We start from the raw sequence: 20,199 nt of genomic DNA, 5'->3' as shown, positions 1-20,199 counted from the left end.
GAAAGACAGTGCTGCAGAAGTTCATATTTGGAAGCAGGACTAGAAAAATGTACTCACTTGTAGCAAATAGTAATCTTTCCTGAACAAGTGCTGCCAAAGTCTACAGAATTTAAGCTTTCATTTTTGGGAAAAAATAAACTCCAACCTTTGTGGTTGTCAAGAAAACCTTCAGAATGTGAACAGAATATAAACTGTTGCAGTATCTTTCTGACCCTGTAGATGGATAGTGCCATCACTGTTAATCAGAGTTTGACCATGAAAGCTGCAGACGGTTCAGCACTTTTGAAAATGCATTTATGGAGGTGCCTAAGTATATATTTATTTTTAGAAACCCGTTTGTTTTTGTTTTAGAAACTAGCCCTAAATTTAGTAGGGGTAGCATATATTTTTCAAATCCCATTTGGAAGATTTTCTTCTTCAGGACATTGACTCCACAGAGCTTGCCTGACTAATAAATGCAACTGTGACATGGCATTTTGTATTTGTGCCTCTTTTTCCCCACTAGACCATCCAGACTGCTGTTGTAAACTATGATATATGCTGGCTATACCTTAGACAATGCAGCTGGAAGGTTAGGTGCCCTTCAAGCACCTGCAAAAACGGAACCATTCCAGTAACAGATCTTTTAGTTAACAAAGCAAACACAATGCTATGTGGCAAATATATATTTTTACATAAAAGAGATTTATATAAATATGCAAGTCCAGGTAGTACACAGTCTTCTAAAGGTATAGCTATTTTGTTCCGAAGACAAATGGCATGCTCAACCAGCTAGTAATACGGACAGGCAACTTCATTAGCTGCCAATCTTAGTTAAAATGGAGATTACAGATAGCAAATATAAATACTTAAGCCAATATATTAATTCACTGTCTTTCAGCCTTAAAGATAGGCTTCATGGCATTTTGTTTTCTTACATATGCTGCTTTTGACTTGGTTTATGTGGCAGCAAGTCATATTGAGCTATCCATTGTGACAGTGGATTTTTAGGCTTGCACATCTTGTTGTGGGTCTGTTCTGGACCCACATTGAGCTCTATGGTGAGGTACAAAACTGAACTATAGTGTGTATACTAGCTCCCTTTACCAAGTGTTTTGGATATAAATGTATTAACTTTAATAGGAGTAAATCCCAAATCAGCAAGAAAATAAATCCCTTTTATGCAGTTGTTTTCCTAATTATGTTCACAATTGTGTTAGAAGTCTCAGATCTCATTTTGGTGTGTGTCACTTAAAAAAATGGCCTCAAACATAGAGTATTAATTTTGAAGTGTTTTTAGCGGTTTCATGTCACTGTGTATAAATTCAGAGTGTAGTTCATGTGTAGCTGGATCTCAGTTTATCTTGCTGTCCCCCCTCCCCTTTTTTTTTTTGGCTGCTGCTTTTAAAAATAGGCTAAATCAGTGTTTCCCAAACTTGGGGCGCCACTTGTGTAGGGAAAGCCCCTGGTGGGCCGGGCCAGTTTGTTTACCTGCTGCATCTGCAGGTCTGGCTGATCGCGGTTCCCACTGGCTGCGGTTCGCTGCTCCGGGCCAATGGGAGCTGCTGGAAGCGATGGCCAGTACGTCCCTCGGCCTGCGCCGCTTCCAATAGCTCCCATTGGCCGGGAGCAGCGAACCGCGGCCAGTGGGAACCGTGATCAGCGGACGCGGCAGGTAAACAAACCGGCCCGGCCCGCCAGGGGCTTTCCCTACACAAGGAGCGTCCCAAGTTTGGGAAACACTGGGCTAAATGATTGAGTTAACCAAAAAGCAAATCAAAAAGATATATGAGTATGACTAGTTTTATCAATGGCTGCTTTGGTTCTTCGGTCATGTCTATACTATCTGAAGTATAGCAGCACCTGTGGCACTGTAGCTATGCTGACGTAACCTTATAGTGGAAGCACATCTTAAGGCGATGGAAGAGGTTCTTCTGTCACTGTAGGAACACTACCTCCCTATGCAAAGGTAGTGAGGTTGACAAAAGCATTCTTCAGTGAGTCTGGATTTTAAACTTTTTTTTTTAGGACAGAAAAATAGGAAAAAGCTGTTTGGAAAATGATATCCCGTTGTTTCTTCCCGCATCTGAAATCATTAGATATCTTTTTACAGTTATTAAATATCTGATTGTTGCTTGATACTTTAACTCTCTGGATGCTGCAGATATACAGTTTTCTTAAGTGAAAAGGTATTGGATTCACAGCCCTTTGGCCTGATGTTTCCTATCCACTGAACAGGAATACTACAGGGATTAGCTGGGAAAACTCCTTACATCTCACTCCATCAGTGTGTGTGATTATGACCTGGAAGTGAGCTGAGGGAAGTCTTGCTTTCCAGAATGATTTAATTCTCTGCTTCTCTTCTGAGACTGCCAGCAAGAGTAGACAGGTGCTTACCCTGGAAACATGTATAACTCTTGTTAAAGCCAATGAGACAATTAATGCCAATTGCAGTAGTGGTTTTTGTGATGTAAACATCTGGTTCTTTAGAAATTGGAATAAGACCAATTCAGCCCAACTGCTAAAGCAATAAACATTCCATAAGTCAATCAAGTCATTTGTATAGGTCTCCAAACAGCCATTAGAAGGTGATGACTTTCAGAAACTATTCATTGTACATCCTGAAGAGTCTTATTGGGGGAAATAATGAGGCCCTTGAGCAGAGCCATTCAAACACCCCCAATGCAGGCATAGTGCACTAAATTAATTCCTAAGTGTAGCATAATTGAAGTGAATGGAGTTATACTAGAGGTGTATTTGGCCTACTATGAATTTTTATTTTCATAGTATATCATATTTTAAAGCCAGGGCTTTACAGACTTTTGAAAGCTGAGTCTCCCTTCAGGAAAATGAAATTACTATTACTTACAATTTGTGTTTTATTGTAGCACCTAGGAGCTTTTGTCATGGACCAGTACCCCATTGCGCTAGGCACTATACAAACACAAAATAAAAAGATAGTCCCTGCCTCAAAGAGGTTGCAATTGCAGTATAAGTCAAGAGATAACAGATGGAATCCAGATAGACAGACTGACTGGGAATACTAGGCAACAATGAGACAATATGGTCCTATGAGGAAAGATTGGATTTGTTTAGTGTGGAGAAGAGAAGACCAAGGGACATAAGTCTTCAAGTATGTAAAAGGTTGTTATAAAGAGAAGGGTGAAAAATTGTCCTGAGGATAGGATAAGAAGTAATGGGCTTAAATTTCAGCAAGGGAAATTTAGGTTTGACATTAGGAAAAACTTCCTAATTGTAAGAGTGGTTAAGTACTGGAACAAATTACCTTGGGAGGTTGTGGAATTGCAGGTTTTTAAGAACAGGTTAGACAAACACCTGTCAGGGATGGGTCTAGATAATACTTAGTCTTACCTCAGTGTAGGGGACTGGACTAGATGACCTATCAAGACATTTCTATGATTCTTGCAGCCCCACCATATAAGAATGACCATACTGGGTCAGACCAATGGTTTATCTAGCCCAGTATCTTGTCTTCTGACAGTGGTCAATGCTAGGTGCTTCAGAGGGAATGAACAGAACAGGCAATCATCCAGTGATCCATCCCTTGTTATCCACTCCCAGCTTCTGGCAGACAGATGCTAGGGACACTCAGAGCATGGTGTCGTATCCCTGACTGTCCTGGCTAATAGCCATTGATGGACCTATCCTCCATGAAATTATCTAGTTCTTTTTTTTTGAACCCTGTTATGATTTTGTCTTTTACAATGTCCCCTGGCAATGAGTTTCACAAGTTGACTGTTCATTGTGTGAAGAAGTACTTCTTTTTGTTTGTTTTAAACCCGCTACCTGTTAATTTCATTGGGTGAATAAATAAATTTCCTTATTCACTTTCTCCACACCAGTCAAGATTTTATAGCCCTCTATCAGATCCCCTTTTAGTCATCTCTTTTCCAAGTTGAAAAGTCCCAATCTTTTTAATCTCTCCTCACATGGAAGCTGTTCCATACCCCTAATAATTTTTGTTGCCCTTCTCTGTACCTTTTCCAATTCTAATATATTTTTTGAGATGGGGCAACCAGAACTGCACCCAGTATTCAAGATGTGGGTGTACCATGGATTTATATAGAGGCATTACGATATTTTTTGTCTTATTATTTACCCCTTTCCTAATGGTTGCTAACATTCTGTTAACTTTTTTACTATCCCTGCATACTGAGTGGATGTTTCCAGAGAAGTATCCACAATTGTTCCAAGATCTCTTTCTTGAGTGGTAACAGCTAATTTAGACCACATCATTTTGTATGTATAGTTGGGAATATGTTTTCCAATGTGCATTGAATTTCATCTGCCATTTTGTTGCCCAGTCACCCAGTTTAGTGAAATGCCTCTTTGCAGTCTGCTTTGGCCTTCACAAAATTATTCAGAATAGTTTTATCTGCAGATTTTGCTGCCGCACTGTTTACCCCTTTTTCCAGATCATTTATGAATATGTTGAATGGCATTGGTCCCAGTACAGATCCCTGCGGAACACCACTATTTACCTCTCTCCCTTCTGAAAACTGACACGATATCATCCAACCCTTTGTTTCCTATCTTTTAACCAGTGATTGATTCATGAGAGGACCTTTCCTCCTATCTCATGACACCATACTTCACTTTAGAGTCTTTGGTGAGGGACCTTGTCAAAGGCTTTCTGAAAGTCTAAGTACACTATATTCACTGGATCACCCTTGTCCATATGTTTGTTGACCTTAATTTATATATCTTCCATGTCCCTTTGACTGCCCCTCTGCCCCCTGCTTTCCCTTGGGGGTGGGGAAAGTGAGAGTGGGAGAAGTCATCTCATACTTTGGGAAACACTGTCCTAAGTATTCATCTGGCTGGCAGTTTGGAAATGCCAGCACTCTAGGGGAAGAGTTATTGACCTAGGACAAAATTCACTTTTAATTTTTTGTGGGGCAAAGAGGTAGTCAAAGGGACATGAAGATATATAAATTTAGATCAGAAGGCCTTTAATACCACATGGTGGGGCTGCAGGGATGGCATGATCGATTGAAAGCAGCTAGACTGCTTGTGTGCAGAGACCACAGCCCGCCATGCTGACTCTAGAATTATAGAAGTGTAGGATTGCAAGGGATCTCAATAGGTCATCTACAAAAGACTGACAATTTCTAAACCTGGCTTTTAGGAATTGGAATACTTTTTGGATTACTTTTTGTCCCCAATGTTTAACGTGACTCTAACTGAAGTTGAAAAAAATATTTTGTATTCGCATGGAATAATCAGGCAGTTTTCTAGTTGTATTCTATTAATAAGAAATGTAAAATTTTCCCTATTAAAGGTTAGGTGTAATTGAACAATTTTGACTTTTAAAATTGTAAAAATGAGCTTTAGATAAGCTACTTCAGCTCTAAACCAAAGTGTTTTTCAAATGTATTAATCACTCAGGAACTTATCTCTCTCTGTAGAAATTACAACCTGTGCCAGTGGTCCCCAAAGTGCGGAGCATGATCCCCTAAGGGAGAATGGAGGAACGTTCGTGGGGGACACATGGCAGGGCCTGGGCCAGCCCCCATGGAGGGTGTGGCGGGAGCGCCACCCAGCTCCACTGTGCCCCCCCGCTGCAGATTCACTCTGCCCCCGCCCACCAGGCCAGCTCCGCCCTGCCCACCGAGGCCCAGCTGTAGCTCTGCGCTCATTCCCTCTCCACCCCCAGGCCCGCTCTGCCTCTATCCCAGCTCCTCCCCCATCTTGAGTTCTGCCCCCGAGCTCCACCTTCAGCCCAAGCTCCTGTGTTGAGGAAGCCTTGTCTGTGCAGACAGATTCCATTACTGGTAAGGGAGGGCATGGCAGGAGAAGGTTGGGCACCACTCCCCTATATGCCTGTGATTGTACCAGTTATTTGTACACACTATTTTAATTATCATACTAGTGCATAGAATGCATCAATATGTAATAATGCTGCTCCATACGCAGTACAAGCCTTACTCCTATTGCCTGATGAAGCTACACAAATCTTGAACCATCCATTTTTATACCTTTCCATGTATAATAATTCCACACCTGTATCCACATATATAGTGCCAGCATATAAAATTGCTGTACATAATATATAACTACCTACTACTTGTGTACAGATGGATATTTTGGAACTTTGCCTCTAGATTCTGTTAACTATTTGCTTTTAACATCTAGGTGCACCTCTACCCCGATATAATGCTGTCCTCGGGAGCCAAAAAATCTTACCGCATTATAGGTGAAACCGCGTTATATTGAACTTGCTTTGATCCGCCAGAGTGCGCAGCCCCGCCTCCCCCCCACCCCCGGAGCGCTGCTTTACCACGTTATATCCGAATTCGTGTTATATCGGGTCGTGTTATATCGGGGTAGAGGTGTAGTTAAGTTTGACCATCTCCTCAGTGGTCCCCCAAGGCCAGGTGGAGATTTCACTGGAGAATTCCTCTTGGGAAGGGGGTATTTCTGCTGGGTCCAAAGCTGGCAAAGGTGACTTTTTTGCCTCATGCATCAGCTCTACCACCTCCTTCAGTAGAACTCCACTGCCTGGTATAAAGGAAGCAGAAGAGGGGAAAGAAGGGGAATGGGTGGTCATGACAGCGCTCTAATACACCCAGTCCTCAACTGATGAAAGGTCCTTGATAAACCTCAATTGAGTGGTGGCAATTAACTCTGTCCTTGTGTGGGTCCCTGATTTTCAGAAATTCAGCCCCAGTATAAGCTAAGGCTACATCTCCCTGTCAATCCCCTACCTCCACTGTGCCTGAGATTGAGCCCTAAGTCTTCAACAGATGTAGCCTTTGATAGGAGAGTTCTACTGCAAGTAGTGTTTCTCAGTAACTTTCCAGGCCCACGCCGCTTCCCGCAGCTCCCATTGGCCAGGAACGGTGAACCACAGCCACTGGGAGCTGTGGGTGGCCGTACAAATGTAAACAAATGGTCTGGTGGCCTGCCAGCGCATTACCCTGATGGGCTGCGTGCGGCCTATGGGCCGCAGGTTGCCCACCACTGCTTTGGAATCTATTGATTTTGGTTCTATCTTGCAAACCCTACCAAAATTCCAGCGCAGAGCCAGAAGTCTGATCTGCCTTCAATTTTCCTGGAGTAAAGATGTACAGATTGCTGGACATGAAGTATCTAAATATAATTTTGGAATTCCCATTCTGCAGAAAATGTCAAAATTTAATTTTCTGTTCCATTTCAGTTTTTTTTTCTAATTTTGAAATTTCCCATGGAGTAGGAATTCCAGTTTCCAGGCACCTCTAGTAGTCTTCCTGAGTCTTCCGAGTCTGAAATGTTAATGGCCTGAGAGCCAAATCCTTGCCCTGGCACATTGCCTGAACATCTGGGTTCTGCACTGGAGAGTTATTATTAAATTATTATAGTGCCCAAATATGCAGTTAGGATTGGGGTTCCTTTGCATTGGGCACCATACAAACATAGAAAAAAGAAAGTTCTTGCCCTGAAGGGCTTACAGTCAAAAGACTGATAGATTAAAGTAGGGAATGGGGATACAACATACAGGTAAATGATATGGTAAAGAATTGGCTCAGCTTTGTTGGTTATATAAATTGTAGGATTTTTCTTTTTAATAATGGTGGGTTGTAGGAAAAAGAAAGAGGAATAGTTACAGTTTCTTGCTTGTCTAGCCATGATCAGCACGCTTGGTTTTGTAGGCATCATAGAAGAGGTGAGAGGTGGGAATATTGATGGAATGAAAGTAGGGGTCAGGATCTTGAGAGGTTACTAGATTAGTTTGTTAGAGGCTAAATTGTGAAGGACCTTTAAATATAAAAACAATTTTGTGTTTCATGTAGAGGTGAAGAGGGGAGCCAATGAAGAGACTTAAGGAGTGAGTGGCTGTGGTCAGAGTGATGAGCAAGAATTATTTAGCAACAGCATTGTGAATAAACATAAGGAAAGCAAGGTTACTGTAATAAAGGCCAGAAAAGAGATGGTTGCAACAAGATGTGAAATGCTGAGGTTCTTAGATGATAGTTTTGGCTGTGCTAGAAATCTGGATTTTAGCGATATTGTGTAAGAAAAAATAGCAGAATTTAGAAATAGCCTGAATGTGTGGGTCCAGTGATGACTCCCAGGTTATGGACCTGACTGGGAGGATGGTGGTGATAGAGTTAGAGTTCAGGGGGAAAGATCAAGAGCACAGTGTTTAGCCAAGTTGTGTTTAAGATGACAACTGGAAATCCATAAAGAGATGTCAGAAATATAGGCTGATATTAAACTGGATAGGCGTGAGTCAAAGGTGGAGAAGAGACTGCTGGGGTTTTGAGCATAAGATTTGATAAGGAAGTAGAGCTGTTTGACTAAGAGTTCCTGCAGAGTTTGGGGAAAAGAAGGAATCCACCTCACCTCTATACGTTGCTCTGTGGAAAAAAAGAGAGCTTCTCTTAAGATGATCTTTTGGTAATCTCCATGCTGTTGCATGCATATTTGTCTCCATCCTCCCTGTCCCTGCCCTCATGATGGGAGGAAGTGGAGAATTTCTAGTGGATCTACATTGTGACTGATAACTGGCCACCATGCTCCGTAATCACAGCAATCTTCAGTGTTCCATAAAGCTGGAGTGTGCTACAGAAGGGATTGTGCGGGTTCCTCAAATCCTGCCCTCAGTGCACAGTTGAACTGCTTGTCTTTTGACTGCAAGGCCTGGTCTACACTATGAGTTTAATTCGAATTTCGCAGCGTTAAATCGAATTAACCCTGCACCTGTCCACACAACGAAGCCATTTCTTTCTAAATAAAGGGCTCTTAAAATCGATTTCTGTACTCCTCCCCGACGAGCGGAGTAGTGCCAAAATCGATATTGCCATTTCGAATTAGGGTTAGTGTGGCCGCAATTCGATGGTATTGACCTCCGGGAGCTATCCCACAGTGCACCATTGTGACTGCTCTGGACAGCAATCTGAACTCGGATGCACTGGCCAGGTAGACAGGAAAAGCCCCGCGAACATTTGCATTTTATTTCCTGTTTGCCCAGCGTGGAGAGCACAGGTGACCACAGAGAGCTCATCAGCACAGGTAACCATGCAGGCCGATAATCGAAAAAGAGCATCAGCATGGACCGTATGGGAGGTACTGGATCTGATCGCTATATGGGGAGAGGATTCAGTGCTAGCAGAACTTCATTCGAAAAGACGAAATGCCAAAACTTTTGAAAAAATCTCCAAAGGCGTGATGGAGAGAGGCCACAATAGGGACTCAGAGCAGTGCCGCATGAAAGTCAAGGAGCTCAGACAAGCCTATCAAAAAACAAAGGAGGCAAACGGTCGTTCTGGGTCAGAGCCGCGGACATGCCGCTTCTACGCTGAGCTGCATGCAATTCTAGGGGGGGCCGCCACCACTACCCCACCTCTGACCGTGGATTCCGAGGCGGGGGTAATCTCATCAGCCACACCTGAGGGTTCTGCGGACGGGGAAGAGGAGGAGGAGGAGGACAAGCTTGTGGAGAGCACACAGCACTCCGTTCTCCCCAACAGCCAGGATCTTTTTCTCAGCCTGACTGAAGTACCCTCCCAAGCCAGTATCCAAGACCATGACCCCATGGAAGCGACCTCAGGTGAGTTTACCTTTTAAAATATAAAACTTGTTTTAAAAGCAAGCGTTTTTTAATGATTACTTTGCCCTGAGGACTTGGGATGCATTTGTGGCCAGTACAGCTACTGGAAAAGTCTATTAACGTGTCTGGGGATGGAGCGGAAATCCTTCAGGGACATCTCCATGAAGCTCTCCTGGAGGTACTCCAAAAGCCTTTCCACAAGGTTTCTGGGCAGTGCAGCCTTATTCCGTCCTCCATGATAGGACACTTGACCACGCCATGCTAGTAGCAAGTAATCTGGTATCGTTGCATGACAAAACCTGGCAGCGTATGGTTCCGGTGTTTGCTGGCATTCAAGCAACATCTGTTCTTTATCTTGCTGTGTAATCCTCAGGAGAGTGATATCGCTCATGGTAACCTGGTTGAAATACGGGAATTTAATTAAGGGGACAGAGGTGGCCGTTCCTACTGGGCTGTTTGCCTGTGGCTGAAAAGAAATCCTTCCCTGCAGTTAGCCAAGTGCGGGGGGAATTGGCCCTGAGCTTTTCGCATTTGGCTAGCAGGGATCTTCCTTGATACCAGCCATGCGGTGGGGGGAGGGGTAAAGCGATCATCCCAGAGAATTCATGGTGGGGGGGGGGATGTTAGTTTGGTTCCTGCAGGGATCTTTCCTGATACCAGCCACATGGTGGGGAGAGGGATAAAGCGATCATCCAGAGAATTGGATGGGGGGGGTGGTTAGTTTGTTTTCTGCTGCTGAATGTTAACAGGAAAACTGCAGCACTCAACGGGCTTTGCTTGGTATGTGGGAAAGGAGGGCGCAGAAGCCGAAAGACAATGGCTTACCATGGCCACATGCAAGCCGAATTCTGTTGCCCGGACCTGCATCTGTGATCTCTAGCAGCAAAGCCACAGGCACTCAATATTAAGAGGCAAAATGCGACCTCGCACAGAAATCACATGTGCTATGTAATGTGAATAGTGTTGTCTGTGAAAGAGTATAAACATTGTTCTGTAAAAGGTATCTTTTTAAAAAATTCTCTCCTTTTTTCCCCTCCCTCCAGCAGCTGCAAATTTTTCAAGCCTCCCTCCTCCGTCCCGAAGGTTATCTCATATAAGGCGTCGGAAAAAGAGGACGCGAGACGAGATGTTCACGGAAATCATGGAATCCACCTGCAATGAAAGAGCTCATCTGAATGAGTGGAAGGACACGGTTTCAAAGTATAGGAAAGATGCCAGTGAACGTGAGGACAGGAGGGACCAATGTGAGGAGAGGAGAGACGCTCGAGATGAGAGGTGGCGGCAGGAAGATCAGAGGAGGCAGGATGCAACGCTGGGGCTGCTACGTGAGCCAACAGACATGCTCTGGCGTCTGGTGGAGCTTCAGGAATGGCAGCAGGATCACAGACTGGTGCTACAGCCCCTGTATAACCCCTCTCCCCCCTCACCATGTTCCATAGCCTCCTCACCCAGACGTGTAAGAACGTGGGGGGAGAGGGGGGAGAGGCTCCGTGCAACCTCCCATTCCACCCCAGTGGACAGCCCAAGCAAAAGCCTATCATTTTTTTAACCTTTTTTTAGTGGCCTTTTCCTTCCCACTGATCCTCCTCCCAAACCCCACCCGGGTTCTCCCTTTTTTATAATCAATTAATAAAGAATAAATGATTTTTAAACGATAGTGACTTTATTTCCTTTGAAAGCAAGCTGTAATTGAAGGGGGAGGGTGGGTTCCCTACAGAGAATGAGTCAATAAAGGTGGCGGGTTTTCATCCAGGAGAAACAAACAGAAATTTCGCACTGTAGCCTAGCCAGTCAAGAAACTGGTTTTCAAAGCTTCTCTGATGCGCAGCGCTTCCTGGTGTGCTCTTCTAATCACCCTGGTGTCTGGCTGCGCGTAATCAGCAGCCAGTCGATTTGCCTCAGCCTCCAACCCCGCCATAAAGGTCTCTCCCTTACTTTCACAGAGATTGTGGAGCACACAGCAAGCAGCAATAACAATGGGGATATTGGTTTGGCTGAGGTCTGACCGAGTCAGTAACGATCGCCAACGACCTTTTAAACGTCCAAATGCACATTCTACCACCATTCTGCACTTGCTCAGCCTGTAGTTGAACAGCTCCTGACTCCTGTCCAGGCTGCCTGTGTATGGCTTCATGAGCCATGGCATTAAGGGGTAGGCTGGGTCCCCAAGGATAACTATTGGCATTTCAACATCCCCAACGGTTATTTTCTGGTCCGGGAAGTAAGTCCCTTCCTGCAGCCGTTTAAACAGAGTAGTGTTCCTGAAGACGCGAGCATCATGAACCCTTCCCGGCCACCCCACGTTGATGTTGGTGAAATGTCCCTTGTGATCCAGCAGTGCTTGCAGCACCATTGAAAAGTACCCCTTGCGGTTTATGTACTGGGTACCCTGGTGCTCCGGTGCCAAGATAGGGATATGGGTTCCATCTATCGCCCCACCACAGTTAGGGAATCCCATTGCAGCAAAGCCATCCACTATGACCTGCACATTTCCCAGAGTCACTACGTTTGGTAGCAGCAGCTCAGTGGTTGCTTTGGCTACTTGCATCGCAGCAGCCCCCACAGTAGATTTGCCTACTCCAAATTGATTCCCGACTGACCGGTAGCTGTCTGGTGTTGCAGGCTTCCACAGGGCTATCGCCACTCGCTTCTCAACTGTGAGGGCTGCTCTCATCTTGGTATTCTGGCGCTTCAGGGCAGGGGAAAGCAAGTCACAAAGTTCCATGAAAGTGCCCTTACCCATGCAAAAGTTTCGCAGCCACTGGGAATCGTCCCACACCTGCAACACTATGCGGTCCCACCAGTCTGTGCTTGTTTCCTGGGCCCAGAATCGGTGTTCCATGGATAGAACCTGCCCCATTAACAACATGATCTCCAAAGCACCGGGGCCTACGGTTTGAGAGAATTCTGTGTCCATGTCTATGTCCTCATCACTCTTGTCGCTGCGCTGCTGTCGCCTCTCCTCCTCACCTCGTTTTTCTGGTCCTGGTTCAGCATAAACTGCACGAGAATGCGTGAAGTGTTTATAATGTTCATTACTGCTGTCTTGAGCTGAGCGGGCTCCATGCTTGCCGTGGTATGGAGTCTGCAGTGTTCACCCAGGAAAAAAGGCACGAAACGGTTGTCTGCCGTTGCTTTCATGGAGGGAGGGGTGAGGCTGTACCCAGAACCACCTGCGACAATGTTTTTTGCCCCATCAGGCACTGGGATCTCAACCCAGATTTCCAATGGGCGGGGGAGACTGCGGGAACTATGGGATAGCTATGAGATAACTACCCACAGTGCAACGCTCCGGAAATCGACGCTAGCCCCGGTACATGGACGCACACCGCCGAATTAATGTGCTTAGTGTGGCCGTATACATTCGACTTTATACAATCTGTTTCCAAAATTCGAATTCTGGAAATTTGGATTAATCCCGTAGTGTAGACATACCCAGAGTGTCCTGTGCAGGATTTGCCTCTAAAAGATGCATAGTGTTTCATTCCATGTCCCTGGTCTATTAACACTGAAATGTTTCTCTCTCTCTCTCTCTCTCTCTCTTTCTCTATTTTAATTTTACCCTCACTATGTCAGCTCTCTCCAAATTCTGTGTAAACTTACAGCGCTGGTAGTGAGTAGGATAAACCTTTTGACTGGAGACAAACTGGTTGATTTTTCAAGGACTGAAAATTCATTTTTAGCATATAATTCTGGCTAGATATTTTTCCCAGTAGTATGTCTCAAGCATTCCTTCAAGATTGGATTTCTAAAGAAGGTATTTTTTATCTCACAGCTCATAAATACCTAACATTTAAACAGTATTTTTAAGTGTGTATGGTTTGTGTTTAATTGGTATGCTTCTGTTTCTGATACAACCGCTTTAAGGATGCATAATCATAAAAATAATCCCTTTGAGGAAAATTGTTCTCTTAAATGTTGATATAGTACATTTTCAGTAATTCTTTTAAGAGCAACTGACTCACTGTCACGCGCATTGCCTCTATAAAACAATTGTGCTAAGTCACATTCTTATTGTTCTGCTGTGGAGGTGGTTGAGAGAAAAGATGAGGCAGAGACAGAAAAATGGCAAATTCTGCTTTTTCTTCTTATTTTTTTTAAATACTACATAAAGTTGATTCCCAAAGGAGAAAGCTTCTTAACTTCTTTAAATAAAAAAATTATTACAAACCACAGGCGGTTGTTTAATATGAAACAGCAATTGACAAGTATTCTGAAGAGCAGTGTGGTTAATAAAACATTTTGCCCATGGAGAGAGAATTCCAAGTTCCTCCTTCCTGGTGTTGTTCCATAGTTTACCTGTACATTAAATGTAAACATTTTATAATAGGATTCAGACTTCTTCCTTTTATTTAAAATAAATGGGTGGAGGTAGAAGCGCGGCACATAAGTAGTACCTTTGCAAGTTGAACTGAGTGCATGCTTCAGGAATACACTTTAGAAAAAGGGGAAAGTGCAGTTTCTTTAAAGACTGCTATAATCTGCCCCATTTTAAGACTTTTGTGTCCTGGGAAATTGCTAGCGTGTTCGTCATTTGGACAAAGGTTGGTTTTTGACAGCATTCTAAAGGAGACATCTGTGATTGACTCTCACAAGAGCTGTAGTGTTCTGCAAAAGGGTTAATCAGTATCCAAATTACTTGTGCCGTGGTTGTTTTTCTTTAAACACACACTTTCTGCTCGTATGTTTGTTTTCATTACTTTTTTTGTTTTCTTTAAAAGAAAACCTGTACAATCTTTGGTACTATCTGCGGCACAGAGGATGAGCTGGTGAAAAGTTACAGGAAAAAGATTATTTTTGTTTCTGCCAGAACTTTATTTTACAGTGAGCTAGTGTAATGTTTTGTTTTGTTTTGTTTTTTGTTTTTTTATTTCAGCAAAATGATTCAGTGTAAAAAATGTAGGACACATTTCTTGACATTGTGGTAGTTTTGCTTCATTAAGGATTGAAAGAATAGGCCTCTGCTCTGATTTGTATAAAAATAAAGTTTCTGAATTCATCAAACTGACAGTGTTGAAACTTCAGGTTAATGTGTTGAGACTGACATCACATTACTGTTTAAAAAAATCCATTAAACTGAATGAAAATGCTGTCATAAGGCTCTAATTATCAAGGGACTAGATTTTTTGATCTGCCTTTTTAACACTTCTGTTACAAATACCATTTTACTTAGTGCATTTCTAGGGAATGCTGGTGGTATGTGCATGTGTAGGGGTGAATGAAGTAGAGATGCACATTTCTGGACTCCTGTTTAGAACATCTACTACAGGGGTGGCCAACCTGAGCTTGAGAAGGAGCCAGAATTTACCAGTGTACATTGCCAAAGAGCCACAGTTTTATTTATTTTTTATATATATATATATATATATATGCACGCACACATAATCATTATAAATGTATAATAAATATACATTATCAACTTAGATAATGTATAGTTAGTGATAATAACAACTTAATCTTTTACTTAGTGGCACTTCTGGCAATCTTTGCTTTCAACAGTTCCCTTGAAGTTTGGTTTATGTTCAGTTGTGCTCACACGCAGCAGTTCTCTTAAGTGGCTGTCTGTCAAAATGGATTGGTGCTTGGATTTCACTTTTGAGTGTCGAGAAAACAGGCTCACAAAGATAGGTCGAGGCAAACATCGAGATTAATTTTAGGGCTGCACCTCTGATGTTGTGGTATTTATCCTTTGGTACAGATTTCCAGAAAGTAAGGGTCCCCTCTGTCTTCTGAACAGATTTCAATCTGTCATCTTCCAAAAGTTCTATTGGTTCCACCTGGGATGTTGCTTCATCAGTGACTAAAGGAGGCTTCAGACAATCGGCTTCAGCACTGAAAGGGTCAATCAGAAATCTGATTTGAGGTCTTTTCTGCTGCTAATCTTGGAATCTTTCCTCAAAACTGTCCTTAAGATCTTTAATCACGCTCGCATATCTAGTTGTGCTCCATTTTAGGGGTTCTGCTGCATCTTCTTTTGATTTGGCTTGAAGTGATATTGAGGGAAAGTGCGTCAGCTCTCCCTCAAGCATTTGTCTGTGGAAACAACTGCAGTTTGTTTATGAACGCAAATACGCCTTTCACTAGATCAGACAGCAACCAGAATTTTCTTTGTAAGTCCACATGTAGTTTATCCAAATGCAGCAGCATGTCTGCAAGAAATGAGTCTAGAACCCATCCAGGATCTGTAAGCTCGAGATGTATTCTGTGCTTCTCCTCCATAAACTATTTTACCAGTTCCAGGAGCTCGAAAAAACAGGAGATAACTTTACCTCTCAAGGGCCATCAAACTGTTCAGTGAAAAGGCAAATCATCAGGGGAGTCATCTTCATCCAGTTCTTCAATTAGATTTTGAAATTGTCTGTGGTTGAGTGCCTTTGAGAGAATGAATTTCACAGTGTGCAATACACGTTTCATGACGTGATCAAATTTGAGATTTTTAGATACCAGTTGCTCCCAATGAATAATACAGTGAAATGTCCAAAATTTGGGAAAGCTCTCGTCACACTTACAAAGCCCTAATCCATTCGCAGATCTCCACAAGGACGAAGCCCATCCGTTGCAATGGCAGTGAACTTCTGTAAAAGCAAGTGGCTTTTTGCAACTACCAACATCAACGCCTCCTTTAGATATTATCCACGAGTTCTGTCCTTTAGTGACATGATATCAAGGAGTTCTTCCCTTACAACACAGTTGTCAGATGCAGTGCGGACAAATACCGATAATAAGGTTTATCCTATGCATGGCATGACTCATCCAAAGTGGTGCTCAAATACTCACAATGCTGAAGTTGCGAGTGCAGTTGCGATTCAATGTCACTGTTCAGATCGGAGATTCTGCATTCTATTGTGTGGCGTGAAAACTGCAGGCCAGTAATTTTCTTCTGTAGATTCTTGTTCTCTGGTGACAGGGTTGAAATCACATCAGTGAGGCACGTTTTTATAGGCTCTCCTTCAGAGTAGAGCTTTTTCACAGGGGCTATGTGCCAGGCCACATAATAGCAGGCTAACGTTACAATCTGCGATCGGTTGGCAAATCTGGTGAAGAACTGGGCTTCTACATATATTTGTTTTTTCAAAGTTTTCAGTTTTAAAGTGCGGAGTTCAGAACCTTGTGGGATCGATATGAGCATGGGTAGAAGCGAAATGACGCTGCATGTTTGAAGATGTGAACTGAGATACACACGTCTGGCAAAGAAGACACATGGCCTTACTTTTTTCGTTGAACATAAATGGTACTTATTCTCCCACTCCTATTGGAAGCCTCCATTTTCATCTGTGTATTTTCTTTTGTGTTTGCACTTGCCTTCCATTGTTAGATGGTGTAAGAAAAATTTTGATTAAAAATTTCCACACCAGCTAGTCACCATGTGCTTTATTCAAGGAAGCAGCCATGTTAGTCTGTATCCACAAAAAGAACAGGAGTACTTGCGGCACCTTAGAGACTAACAAATTTATTTGAGCATAAGCTTTCGTGGGCTACAACCATGAAAGCTTATGCTCAAATAAATGTGTTAGTCTGTAAGGTGCCACAAGTACTTCTGTTCTTTATTCAAGGAGACACTGATGCTGGCCAGGGGGTGCAGGACCACTGGCTCTGTCCCAGGCCCTGACCACCATTTAATCCCTTTCCCCAAGTCCCCACCCACACTTCTGCCCTGCCTCTTCCCGCCCCTCCCCCCAAATGAGCTGTGTCCTCGCTCTCCTCCCCCCACCCGAAGCCTCCTGCATGTCGCAAAACAGCTGATTGCGGCAGGTAGGAGGCACAGGGAGGGAGGAGGAGGCGCTGGGGGAGGGAGGGGTGAGGCTGTGCACTGCATCCTCTCTCCTTCCCCCTCCCCCCCAGAGCCTCCTCAATGCCACGAAATAGCTGATCACGGCGGGCGGGAGGCGTTAGGGGAGGGAGGGGGGGCTGAACGCCACGTCTTCACTCCTCCGCCCTTCCCCCCCCCCCAGGAGCCTCCTGAACTACGTGAAACAGCTGATCGCAGTGGGCAGGAGGCATGGGGGAGGGAGGGGGCTGAGCACCGACCATTTTCTCCCCTAAGTTGGCTCCTAGCAGGAGCTGCATATTATCTTCTGAAGAGCTGCATGCACCTCCAGAGCCACAGGTTGGCCACCCCTGGTCTTCTCTGTTTGTTGTGGACTTCAAGGTGGAGTCAGATTATTCAGTTACCCTGCTGTCTCGAAATTCACAAAGAGTATCCTTAATACCTACCCACCAGTTAGAGAGCTTACTCCAGCATGGATCTGAATGTAGTCCTAGCTAGAATTATGTAATCTTCTCCCTTTAGTCCTTTGAGAAGTGGTCATTTGAACACTAGCCTGCTGTGCAGTAAGTGTCCTGCTGTTGCATACTAAAAGTTCCCTAGTGGGTTTTAATTTACCCTGCTTGAAAACGGGCAGCAGGATCCACTTAGTGTGGGACACTTAGTGTGTGGCGGGCTAGCACAAGGTATATTTATCCTGGTTTGATGCAAACCAAGGGCTTGTCTACCCGATAATTTAATCCATGGCAAGCTGGGATGTTAGTCTGCCCCACAGTAGCCTGCCATGGACTAATTGTGTGGCCCACGCTGTCATGCATTAGCAGTTCATTAGTTTGCTTTGATATAGTCCCATTTCAATGAGGGCGGTAGCTCACAACCTAGCTTGCTGTGAACTAAATGTTCATATCGATAAGCCATCAGTTTTCATTTAGACAAACCTTTAGATAGTTGGGGAGCCACACTCCCTTTTATAACTTTGAGCATTGAAAGTTTGCCTCCAAAAGGGGGCACTTGTGCACTCCCAACTGTCAGTTTGCTATGATGATGCAGGCTCAAGGCTCCGGGGGATGCTTTTCCCCACATTTATAACTATAAAGAAACACCCCTTAGAGAACTACAAGAATTTATATTTTCCAAAGGTGTTTTTTTACTATATCTATTGTTGGCCCCTTGCTACTAGTATATGCCACTTATTTTTATTTGATTTATTATTGGTTGTATAGGGTTTTCTAAAAACTGTATTGGTATTTCTATTGTACTCTGCTTTTACTTAATTGTTGTATAATACCTGTTGTACTGGAGTGGTAGGGGAGCTATATAAATATATATTTTGTTGTTGTTTGTTCTCCTCTTCATAATCATCTATTTAATAGATAAATAGAATATTTCAGTTTCCAGGGATGTTGGTCTGGCACCATTCACATGTACTAAATTGGCACACATTTTAAAAGGCAGAAAAGTATAGCATTTTTTTAAAGTCATTTGGGGGTGGTTAGGGAGGTTACTAATTAGACAAAATTAAACTTTTTGCTAAATTAAACATGAAAACATCTTCTATACACAGTACTTTGATGTTAGCTGTGAATGTATTTTAAAAAGTTATTCCAGTTTAAGTGGGATGCCACCAGAGTTTGACACTTTTTGACACATTCGTCATATACCCCATAACTGAATTTTTTCAGCGCTTCTGGAGTGCAAAAGGCAAGTGTCAACATCAAGCACTCAGCTTTGTTATGGTCCTGAAGGCAAGACCAGATCCTAACCAAAACTAGTGAAAAGCTCTGACCACTGTAGATGAACATAGCTAATCCTCAGATTAAGGGCATATATCATCATTTGTCTTTTTTGTCCTCTAGATTTCTGTGCTCAATGGGAGGGAGGGAGGACGTAGCAGTGAGAATGTTACTATGAAAAAAGCAACAGAGGGTCCTGTGGCACCTTTGAGACTAACAGAAGTACTGGGAGCATAAGCTTTCGTGGGTAAGATGCATCTGAAGAAGTGAGGTTCTTACCCACGAAAGCTTATGCTCCCAGTACTTCTGTTAGTCTCAAAGGTGCCACAGGACCCTCTGTTGCTTTTTACAGATTCAGACTAACACGGCTACCCCTCTGATAATGTTACTATGGAATGTTTGGCAACAATTAATGCATAATATGGAAATTCTGCCTCGGAAAATATAACACACATCTTATATTTATCTTTTATTAAGTAATGAGTAATGACTCATGGTGAGTGAAACTTAATGAAAAATTGTTTCATATTTCTTGGTAAATGCTGGGTTTCTTCTAATTATTTTGATGGCATCAGTTTTAAAAAAGCAAAACTTGTGATATGACTTTTACCTGGTATTTGATAATCTATGCAGTACTTAGAACATAAAGACTCCATTCACACAGGCAGGAGTTATACTATTTGAAAGTTTCCTAGCTAGTAAGCTTTAGTGCATAATGAAAATCTGCCACTGAGAGTAGTTTAGTTTATATGAAGGCTTGCATAGAATGCTGAATTGTCTTTCTAACATGTATGTGCTTGGTGTCTGAAATATAAAAGACTTGTGTGTCTCAAGTCATAAGCAAGATTTTTGAAGAAGTGGCTTCATTCTAGTCAATGCAGGTTAGACAAAGATGATTCAAGTGATCAAGAATTTTGAATATGTACATCAGTTATATTTATATTTCAGACTACCGTATATGCTGTGGCATGCAAACTCATTTAACTCAATATTCCTAAAAATATGATAGGATGTCTTTTATTTGGTGATGAACAATCCCTGCCATACCCTCTTATGTTTCATTTTCCATCCAATCTAAAGAAAAGAAAAAAGAAAGTATAGTATCGAACAAGGGAAACGCCTACATCCATCGCACAGCTTGCTAGTTTGTATGGTCTCCTATTGCTACA

General features: G+C 43.0%; 2 protein-coding genes across 5 annotated transcripts in view; both read left to right on the top strand.

Annotated features, from left to right (window-relative positions):
- Positions 1-20,199, top strand: part of ZC3H12B (zinc finger CCCH-type containing 12B) — an 85,491-nt gene that overhangs the window by 3,128 nt on the left and 62,164 nt on the right. The window lies entirely within an intron of this gene.
- On the top strand, positions 8,666-11,983 carry LOC135973532 (uncharacterized). Its single transcript, XM_065557242.1, has 2 exons — positions 8,666-9,532; positions 10,576-11,983. The coding sequence occupies exons 1-2, from the start codon at positions 8,818-8,820 to the stop codon at positions 11,079-11,081; spliced, it is 1,221 nt and encodes a 406-aa protein (XP_065413314.1). The 5' UTR covers positions 8,666-8,817; the 3' UTR covers positions 11,082-11,983.

This window comes from Chrysemys picta, chromosome 9, assembly GCF_011386835.1.
Source record: "Chrysemys picta bellii isolate R12L10 chromosome 9, ASM1138683v2, whole genome shotgun sequence".
NCBI classification, from domain to species: Eukaryota; Metazoa; Chordata; order Testudines; family Emydidae; genus Chrysemys; species Chrysemys picta.
Note: the sequence above shows the minus strand (reverse complement) of the source record. Positions and strands in the feature narration are given on the sequence as shown.